General features: G+C 40.2%; 1 protein-coding gene across 4 annotated transcripts in view; it reads left to right on the top strand.

Annotated features, from left to right (window-relative positions):
• DCLK1 (doublecortin like kinase 1) overlaps positions 1-11193 on the top strand; it is a 387346-nt gene that overhangs the window by 293107 nt on the left and 83046 nt on the right. For 2 of the 4 annotated variants that reach the window (XM_006158451.1, XM_006158452.3), the window contains exon 5: positions 7143-7237. In XM_006158451.1, coding sequence (XP_006158513.1) covers positions 7143-7237 — 95 coding nt within the window. Of the gene's footprint in view, positions 1-6033; positions 6210-7142; positions 7238-10927; positions 11157-11193 lie in introns of those variants that run through there. The other 2 variants (XM_027775699.1, XM_006158453.2) reach the window with 2 other exon arrangements.

Here is an 11193-nt window from a genome sequence, read left to right as displayed (position 1 = left end):
GATATCATGTCCCAAAAGTTGCTCATCTTTTGATTAGCTAACATTGCTTGGAGATTTCTCTGATCCCACAACCAGTTTGAGACACAAAGAACACTGAGCTTTATTTAGATATCTGAGAATATTTTTAAAGAATTATTTATTTTATTTATTATTATTATTATTATTATTATTATTTTGTAAGTTGACTGGAGAAAGAGAGACAGCAGTGGGGAAGTGAGAAAGCAAGTCACCAGGTCCGGGACATGAACTATAGTTGGCCATGTGGGAGTCCAACACTTTAACCACCACACCACCTGCCAGGCCCAGTATCTGAGACTTTCATGAATCCAGTTGTAAAGAGAGGAATCCATTGGGAACCAGCAGTTAGCGTAATGGCTATGTCGCTGGACTTCCACGTAGTCGGCCGTAGCTCGCACCCCGGACCCGGTGGCTTAAAACTCACACTGGGCGCGTGTGCGTGTGTGCCCAAGATCCCGAGAGGAGAATGGAGGAGAAGGGATTGCGATGTGACCATCCCCCCTGGGGGGTGATTTCTCGCTTTCTGTCTCTATGTCTCTTTCTGTCTGTCTGGTGAGCACACGCGCCCTATAGCGAAAACCTCTCTAAAAAAAAAAGAGGAAACCATTCAAGTTCACAAATGGATTGCTCAATTAACACATGAGAGTCTGAAGTCATGTATGAAGGGACATCTAATAATTTGTGGAAAAATGTAATAAAAACAGAAGTTTATTTTGGCGCAAAACATTTTGCAATCTATGCATAGTATTTTCATAATATACATTTGTCATGAAAGACCCCTTGTAAAAGGACCAATAGATTAGTAGAAGTAATTCAAGTATTTCCAAATTCTAGAATTTATTAGTAACTTTCATATTTAATGAAAAGCTTCCTAGAGACAGGGACCAGTAAGAGTCAAGCATGTATCTGGGAATCAGCAGTTAGCGTAATGGCTATGTCGCTGGATTCCTACGTAGTCGACCACAGTTCGCATCCGGGACCCGGTGGCTTAAAACTCACGCCAGGCGCGTGTGCATGTGTGCCCAAGATCCCGAGAGGAGAATGGAGAAGAAGGGATTGTGGCGTGACCATCCCCCCTGGGGGGTGATTTCTTGCTTTCTGTCTCTCTGTTTCTCTCTGTCTGTATGGCGAGCGCACGCGCCCTATAGCGAAAACCTCTCAAAAAAAAGTCAAGTGTGTATCAAGTATGTGCTATAGGTACTGATTGGTTGGTATATAGTATCCTGGGCTCATGACTTCAATTAGTAGGAAAAGAATAGGGTCTGTCTGTAATAATGAAGGAAAGGATAGAACTGGATTCTTCGTGAGGAGCATTATTCACCGTGTGTCATAACCAATACATGCTGTTGATCCCCTGATAAGACTTGTTCTAATGAGTTCTCTACTAACTCAGAGTTTAGTGGCCTCAGATATGATGAATTGTTAGACCTTTTGGCTATTGAACAGCAACCATATTAAGCTGAATGTTTCTCATTCAAGACACAGAATTACTTAAAATAGGCCACTGGAAAAAGAATGTCATTTGTAAGTTGAACTTTAATAAGTTCCATTAAGTAAATAATAAAACTCTTTATATTGACTCGTTGGTATGTCTTGCATTATAGGATGAAAAACAAGGGAACTCAATACCTATGTCAAATTTAGGAAAGAAAATTATTTATCTCAGCAGTGATTGATAGTAAGGTGTGTACTGCATTCTGGATGTGAACACCATTTCAAGAAGTTGCTAATGTTTTTCGGGTTGGTCCAGAGGAATAGCCTGAAAAGACCTCTGACCGACAAATTCTGGCCATTCCCAACTTTCAGGCAGGTTGTGTTCCAAAATGTTTGATCTTAAATGACTGGTTTGGCATTTAATTTTATTTTTCCAGAAAGTTGGCAATGCCAATAATAGCACTAAGCTCAGTGGCTTTACATAAAAGAGGTAAGTCTGAGTGGCCCAGTGGTAGAGAGAGAAACTTAGATGTCCTTAGCCCTGTAGAAGGGAGACAAGAGTTCTGGACATGCCCTGAGATGCCAGGACAGGCCACTCATGGGAACAGTGTAGTTTTCTAGGTAAGATATAACTGAGATCCAGTTCTGCCTCTGCCACCTTCCAGCTGTTTGTCTTCGAGCAAGTTACTCCTCTGCACCTCAGTTTCCTCAAGTAAAATAGAAAAAATGACACCAACCTTCATGCAGAAGTGATGCCACAGAAGGTTTTCCAGTTCAACATGTACAAACTCTCCATGTCCTACCCAACTTGCTCCCTTTCAATCTTCGTTGTCATCTACTAATCAATTACTAGGTCTTAGGATTTTAAACTTCTTAAATTTCATTGGAATTTTTCCATTTATCTCCACCTTCTACTGTACTATCCTATGCTAGCTACATTATCGTCTCTGACCATAGGACCCTTAAATGTGCCCACCTTCTCAACATTCTCTGAGAGAGATTCTTGCTGATTATTTCTATAATCCATTCTTGACAGGACAAGAGCTCTAGAGCTTTGGGAAATGCAAATACGATCACATCCCATGTCTTCTGCTTAAAATCATTCCAGATCTCCTCCTTGCCCTTTGGATCAAAACCAAACTCTGAAACATAAATTTTAAAGTTTTGCATACTCTGTAGTCCCTACCTTTTCCTCCATCCTCATTCATAATGCTCTCCCTCTTCCAACTCCACATCTCTGCTAGGCTAACTTATTTTGCCCTCTTCATGCATCACACTGGCTCCCTCTCCTATTATTCCCAGCCCTAAAATAAGTGGTCACCTCAACTTGGGACAAGTTTTCTTCATTGTGTCCTCCCCTGCTTGACTTGGCTGACTTCATTGTCCTCTCTGTAGGGTATAAACCAACCTGACCCTGTCAATTATTAGGATTCAGGAGACCAGCAGTTAGCGTAATGGCTATGTCGCTGGACTCTATGTAGTCGACTGTGGTTCGAGTCCCAGACCCAGTAGCTTAAAATCATGCCAGGCGCGTGTGCATGTGTGCCCAAGATCCTGAGAGGAGAATGGATTGTGGCATGGCCATCCCCCCTGGGAGGTGATTTCTCGCTTTCTATCTCTCTGTCTCTGTCTGTCTTTCTGGTGAGCGCAGGTACCCTATAGCAAAAACCTCTAAAAAAAAAAAAAATGATTAGGATTCAAATAGCAACACCCAGTGCTTCTACTCTCAAGATACTTCATTATAGTTACTAGTTTAGTTCTGTGGTTTTTCTGTAGGCTAGAAGGCTATCACAATAACGGAGTAAAGGGTCCAGCTGCTGGCCCAACAGTGGCATCACCAAGAGAATGTATCAGTGATGGGTTTTGACCTCCATCAAATAAAAGTAGCCCCTTGTTTGCAAAATGATATGCTGCTTCCCCTCAAAAAAAGGTCTTTTGATCAGACCTTTTTACATTTTTCTACCTGTCCTCACTTTAAATCATTGTCCTTGTTTTTAAATGGAAGCATATAAAGAGATTTTGGAACTGAATAGGAACAGTAACAGTGAATATTTATTTAAGTTTAAAGATTTTTTTTTTTTGCCATAGTGCAGGTGTACTTGCCAGACAGACAGACAGACAGAGAGAGAGAGAGAAACAAAGAGAGAGGGAAAGTGAGAAATCACCACCCAGAGGGGATGGCCATGCTGCAACCTCTTCTCCTCCATTCTCCTCTTGGGATTTTGGGCATGCACGCACATGCGCCCAGGACAATTTTCAAGCCACCAGGTCTGCAACTCTAACCAAAGTCAACCCTGTGAACCTCAAGCACCCTAACCACCTAACCACCACACCATCTGCTGGCCACAGCAATAGCAGCAGCGAGTCATACTGTTACAATAACTAAGTGATAATATCAGAAAACCGTATGTTGGAGAAAGGATATTACCAAGAGACTTACCATTAACTAGCATCATTAAAGAATGGAAAAAAATGTTTTTCTCTTCTCTCCTTTAGTAATGCCTTAGACTTTCAATTTTATGGACCAAAATAAATCCTATAACTGAAAGTTAAAAAAAATAAGATGAAGAAGGTGGTAGGAGTGCAGGTTTTGGATTTAGATTTGTGTTCTGCCCTCATATTTGCATATCAAGTTGCTCATGATCTTTTTGTGTCAATTTCCTCCCTGAAATGGGGGGAAATAATATTGTTTACCCATATAGTTATTTTGAGTCAAATGAGATATTATGTATATACATATGTACATATTATTAGTTGTCAGGAAAGTCATGATGTGTTTTTCTGTTTTGCTATGCAAAAATGCATCATGAATTTCTGGACAGCTCAATAGTATACACATATGCATATACATATGAGTGTATGTAAAATATATGTGTGTATACTATTGGGTTGTCAGGAAAGTCATGACACATTTTGCATAGAAAAGCACATCATAGCTTTCCCAATGACCTAATAGTATATATTATATATGTGTGTGTGAACGGTTCAAGTATATTAACTGATACATAAAAAATAAGTCCTCAATAAATTAGGATACAGGTATAACGGGTACTTACTAAGTATGAGTTCCTTATTTTATTTCTTCCTTTTTAAAAAATTTGCCAGAGGGCACATGTGCTTGCCAGAAAGAGACAGAGAAAGAGGAACAAAGTCACGCTGCAATCCCTTTTCCTCCATTTCTCATTCCTTTCAGGATTTTGGACATGCACACACATGTATAGGCATGTTTCTTAAGATGACGAGTCCGGGACTGAAACTGTGCATTTGGTTATGGGAGATCCAACCACCTTAACCGTCAAGTGACTGGCTGGTCCTGTTTTGCCTTTCTTTCTTTTTCTTTTTTTTTTTTTTTTTGTAGATTTTTGCCATAGTGTATGTATGCTCATCAGAGAAACAGAGAGATAGGGAAAGTGAGAAATCAGCCAGCAGGGAGCATGGCCACACAGCAATTCCTTCACCTCCATGCCCCTCTAGGGCTTTGGGGCATGCACACACACCTGCCCAGTGCGTTTTTTAAGCCACCAGGTCTGAAAGTTGAACCATTGTGTCAGCTATGTGGGATCCAAGGCCTTAACTACCACTACCTGCTGGCCCCCTGTTTTGCCTTTTAAAGCAACATATTCTTAAGGTTATTTTCTTAGAGTTCATTTTCTCTTTTTCTCCATTTCCCATTAGCTTGATTTGAGTCCCCAAAGTAAAAATTGTTAATATTCTGTTTGTTTTCCCATTCATTCATTTTCCCCAAATCTTCTCCAAGTCTTCAGGTATGACATAAAAACATAAAGTAGAATAGAAGTGGGTAAAGAATATGCTATATTCATAAAATGTGTTCTCCAGCCAATCATCAGGGCATCCCTTCCCTAATTTATTGCAGATTCTGCCTCTGCCCACAAGGCTTTAGTGCTTGCCTATTTCTGAGCACTTCCTTCAGAGTCTACTGACTGGAAGTCCAGTGTGTGTTAAGGCCCTAGCATGAAGCTCATTCGATAGGCAGGACTATAGCATGCAAGTTAATAACTGCAGCTTTCTATTTCACTCTGAAAAAAAAAATATGTACATACATATGTATATATAATTTTCCACTTTATTATTATCATTATTATTTTATGAGGGAGTCTCACCCAATACATTTCTAAAACAGAACTACAAATTAGTGCAGCATGGGGTATGTGACATTTTTAAGGTCTTTGAGGAGATGACAAGACAAGGAACTTCCTACTCTCATGGAACATAAGCTTTTGTGAAAACATTATTTGTGAAAATCAATAAACATTGTACCTCGCCACTGAATTTTGCGAGGGTGTCCTTATTACCTGGTAGTCACCAGGCTTTACAAGATTATTGTCATTTGGATTCTCAAATGAGTCACTGGGTCTCTTGCCCCCAGAGGCACTTCATTATGATTCAGTGCAAAGTACTGACAGGGCTGGGCTTCCGGGAGTGAGTGTTGTCCCGGGGAGGGGGGTTGCCGGGGCTCTGTGTTGGCATGAGGCTTAATTGACACCTTTGATGTAGCCTAAGACAGAACCTGCACCTCCCTCTGCTGCTTGGAAGACGTCAGCCTTACGCAGAAAAGGCATCTGCTGATGAATTCTGCATCTCATTCAGCTTGCTCTGAGAGCAGCCTTAGCTATCCTTAACTAATCCAACCGCTTCCCATTTCCGCTGGTGCTCGGCTTAGTGCTGAGAAGAGATTTTGCCTCTTGATATTGTCAGGTCAAATACTAAGACTGTGTCCATGTTAGAACTCATTGAAGGTAAGTAAAATGCTTCCTCACTCTCTCGCGTGCAAAGTGGCTAGTATACACCCTCTGGCATGTATGTGTCTCCTGTCTAATTCCACTCCACTGGTTTGTGGGACTGTACTGTAATGTTGTCATTTTTACAGGTAACATAGAGGTGACTTTATGGAGCTTTATAAAACCATGTTTAAAGTGTTTTATCTGTTCTTGGAGATGATGTTACTTAAAGAAAAGAATTGCTTGCTTGAGTTCTGTGGCTTTGATTCAGCTTGGTGAATGGTGTTTACAACTCTTGAGAAATCGGTTGGAATTCCCTTGATTTGAACTTGTTAGTGAGCAGCTTTTCTTTTCAATGGCAGCAGAGGCAGACTGTGAGGAGTTCTTTAGAGTCTGTGGCCAAGTACTTTGTCCTGTTTGAGGCAAGTCCATCAGAATCAGGCTGGAGGAGGACAGGTGAATGGGCACAAGTGGATACAGAAACTTCCCCCAGCAATGAGTTATTACTTATTCAAATACAGTGATCTACAAGCATTTTATCAGCCCATTGGGAATATCACTTATGAGCTGAGCTACTGTTTACTACTACTGGGTAGTACTGGGCAGCTAAACTAAAGAATTAAGGATGGATACTGTTGAAAATGTCTCAGGACATTAACAGTTTCTAAAATCTCTGTTGACACAGTTGAAAGCCTCATTAATAAATTCTTCAGAAAAGTTGTGAAAACTACATTTTTAAAAATTATTATGTAATCCACTGTTATTTCAAACACAGAATTAGCAAACTAGTGAATTTCTGAAGAAGATTACACCCCAAGGCTTTTCTTCATGATTCAGATAAAAGGGTGTCTGGAATTTTAGCAGATGCCCCACTATAATTGTTCATTGCTGTGAGAAGATGAGAATTCTAAAGTCTGACATGTTCTTCTGTGTGGTTTTTTGTATTTCTAGTTAATGGAACCCCTGGTAGTCAGCTTTCTACTCCACGTTCCGGCAAGTCTCCAAGCCCATCACCCACCAGCCCAGGAAGCCTGCGGAAGCAGAGGGTAAGGAAAAAAAGCAAGCTTCTCATTTAAGACCTGTCTGAGCCCAGGTGCAGAAGGGCATGGATGCCAGGCAGTTGTGCCACTGGTCTCTAGGTAATAACCAGAGGCAGGACATAATCAACAGGGGGTCACTTAACTCTTGCTATGATTTAACTAGAATTCAGGGGTTTTACTTTCTTTGTAAATTTGTCCAAATCTTAACCTGAAAGGAATGTTCATTTGTTGCTTCACTTTTAAATACCCTGGTCTTTTCTTTCTGAATGCACAGACCTTCTGAGCACTGGTTTATTAGTTTCCTGAGTTGCAATGAGTTTTATTAGATGTCATGATTGATTACCAGCCCCTTCAGGAAAATAAAAGGTGCTGTTAAAGGAAGGAAGGGTCTCAGTGAAGAGTTGCTTTGGCCCAGAGCAGTCTAGAGTCCATGGAGCAGGGAATGGGCACGCGTGACACGTGCTTTTGTGAATGAAACTCACAATGAGCACCTGCTTCCATCGTACTTGCAGTTAGTTCTAGCCTGCTGTGTAAGAATGGAGAAATAGGTCAACTTTGGATACCAAAGGAAAAAGTCACTGGAAACAATATTAGTTTTCCCATGTTAAGGAAGGAGGTGAGGGTTAGTTTCTTCTTCAGGATGGAAGAATTACTGTTCTCATCTCCTCCTAACCTGTACTGTCTTTTCTAGTAATACCAAGGCAAGAATAAGAGGAGGGGAGAGGGCACTCAGAGGAGGGTACAGAGAGGTGCAGCATGGAAGGCCCTTAGGGAGGGAGTGCACACTGAGCAGACTTTATGATGGTGCTCACCAAACATTTTAATAAGGCAAGGGCTCCTTGGTGGCTACTGTGCTCACATACTGGATTTTTGAATTTGCTTTCTTTTACTATGTGTTTTAAAATGAGACTTTTAAGTTTCATACATTTAAGCTTCTTCCAAGATGGAAGCCCCTCTCTTTAACTCTCCTGCCCAGTTCATGTCTTTAGGCCACCAGAACCATCTGCCATGTGAAAGTGTATGTGAGTGTGGTAGGGGCAGGCCTGCAGGAGAGTCTGTCCCCAGTCCCTTTGGAGCTTGTCGCACCAAATATCAGATTTTGTTATATTTCTCCACTGATTTGTCTGGCGTCAGGTTTAGTTTATTTGGATTATTTGATGAGGTCTGGGATTTGGCATCAACTTTTCCACTAAATGACTGTGTTATCTTAGATAAGTCTGTTTTCCTTCCTGGGTCTTAATTGGAAAAACAAAACAAAGAACCTCTTTCCACATAGAAAATCCAAGAATTCTTTTCTAGTTCTATTTGAGTGTTTCACTATGGTTTCTTCTTAGCCACGTCCAATTTGGCATTTTAAAGTATAGGAATCATTAGTGAACTATTCAAAGAAGAATTAGCCAAATCATTTAATCTCCTAAAAGCTTATCCTTGCATGGAGAAAGTATTGGTGCAATCACTCTTTACTTGTAAAGGTTCCCTGGCAAGACTCCAATCTGTAGGGAGGGATAGCCATTAGATAAAGCACAGGAAGGGTCCTCTTTCAGAGAACTCTCTCTCTCTCAATTATACTTTGGATAGTACACTTAGCATAGAAATCTCTTTTGAGCTAATTAAATTCATATTGAGGATTTATTGCTTTTGTTCATACTTAGTTGTTGAGATTAAGAGAATCCCAGCTGTAGACACGAGCTTCTTTCTGATTATTGTGAAGACTTCTATCTTGGAGATGTAAAGCTTTGCTCAAATATCCCTTTTTTGGCAGAACAAAGTTAAAATTTGCTTCTTCTGACCTTTGTATTTTCTGCTTCATTATGATTTTGACAAACTAAGGCAGAAAACTTCTATCCAGCTGTGTGGTCATTGGCTTATATATGAACATTTCCAGCACTTGGGAAAGGATTGTAAGGTATGGCTCTCTTACAGAGGCTTCATTTTGCCAATCCACTACCAGTGTGAACACTGTACTTGAAAGAAAAAACAATTCCATTCGCTTTAGGAGACAAAGGGTTTATCACCATCTGAAAACATTTATTAAGCACATGTTGTGAGCAGCCTGCTGGATATATTTAAAGATGGTTCAGTCTCTCAGCTTTTGAATGTGGGCCAGAAATGAACATCCTCCATCCATGTACCATGTCAGTGCATGGAGACATTCCCAGCTGCTTTAGCAAGAAGAGCTTTCATCTTGGTGTGTAGGCAACTGCATCAAATAACCTCTCCCAGTTAAAATGGGCCTAGAATGTCCCTAAAAACTGATCCTGTTTCAAATTTGGTTAATGTTCTTCTCAAATGGTTGGCTGTACTCCTATGCAGGAAATACTGAAATAAGTGAAAGATGGCATGTGCTAAAAGAAGATACTTCAAAGAATAAATTAACTCTTCTTATTGCAAATTGGAAAAACAGTAGCACTTCTATTTTTTTTCCCCTTCTGTGTTGCTTAGCAACATGGTCAGGAAAATGAATTGGCTACCCCCTGCCCAATACACATACACACAAATGCACACACACACATGCATACAAACATACATACTTCTTAGCCCATTTTAAAATACAAGAATATAAGCTGTTTTTGTAAATGGAATATTGAAACATTTGGCTGCTTTCTTTACAAATAGGAAAATCTATATTTTTACTTATATTAAATATGATGATTTAACCAAAATTTTTTTCTTTCTTTAAAATACTACTTTTATGTTACCTCTTTTGACGTTTTAGAAGAGTCATACAATAAATCTGCTTGATAGATATTTTTCTTTATACACACATTCCTGACCATGTACCAAGTGACCACCTTATTTTTCCAAAGCACAGTGATTTAAACTGCTGTCTAGAAGCATTTGACTGGTCACAGAAGCAGATCTTAGAGGCTCTTCCCCATCCGTGAACTTTTCTTTTGGTCCTATTTCTCTCTATATCAGGAAGAAATGTGTTGTGTTATGTAGGTTGAATGAAGCTCCCCATTATCCTCCCACATCACTGACTTTTGTAGATTATTTGATCAGTCAGATGATGTGAGGAGTGGGTGGTATAAAATAAAGCCAACTGTAGACACTGCAGATCTGAGCCTGTTGCCTGGCTACCAACACAGAGATCTAGTAGCAGAGAGGGGCGGGAGAGAAGAGGGGCTGTGATGGGTGAGTTCCTAGGGAAACCAGGAAAGAGCATTGGGAAGGCATGGAAAAGGGGTTGATTTTACATTCTTTTTGCTATCCAAACGTAACATTTTAAAAAGGTAATGTTCACTGGGTTTATAATATGTGCAAATGCAACACTTGAGTTGCTGCTCTGTGACCAGAATTTGCTGAATGCCAGCTGGGGCTCCTGATAAATTATTTTGTGAGGTAAGCATGCTCCTTTTCTACCAAGAATGGGAAGGAAATGTTCAAGGAAGAATTGCCTGCACACAGAGAAGCAGATTTGGCCTTGACTTCTGGGGCCATAAAGTTCAACTGGGCAAGAAGGAAGGCGAACGCTACTGAGTAGGTCAAACATTGTCTTGCCCATAGTTGAAATCAACACTGTTTTGTCTATTTAGATGGTTTTTCAATTATCTTTCTTTGTTTTCAAAATTGGTGGTTTTAAAAAGTGTGATGATATTAGAAACCAAGGATGCCCATTCTGTGTTGTTCCTAAGAGAGCGACAGGGTACCCAAGAAAGTCAAGTAAACAAATCTGTACCACACTTCATCTTTCAGGACCTGTATCGCCCTCTCTCCTCGGATGATTTGGATTCAGTAGGAGACTCAGTGTAAAAGAGACAATGGAGCAATGTATATGGTTTGTGATTGGGTGAAGGTTTCACATTTCCTAAGCAAATCTAACAGCAAAATACACAAAAGAGTTTTGCATAACTTGAAATGATAAAGACGAAATCACACCAAAGTAAATATGTAGGCATTTTATACTTGTGATGATGGAGAGGTTTAAAATACCTCCTGTGTGGATTTTGCTGTTAGATTTG

The sequence above is a fragment of the Tupaia chinensis genome, unplaced genomic scaffold (assembly GCF_000334495.1).
Source record: "Tupaia chinensis unplaced genomic scaffold, TupChi_1.0 Scaffold000597_1, whole genome shotgun sequence".
Taxonomy (NCBI): Eukaryota; Metazoa; Chordata; class Mammalia; order Scandentia; family Tupaiidae; genus Tupaia; species Tupaia belangeri.
Note: the sequence above shows the minus strand (reverse complement) of the source record. Positions and strands in the feature narration are given on the sequence as shown.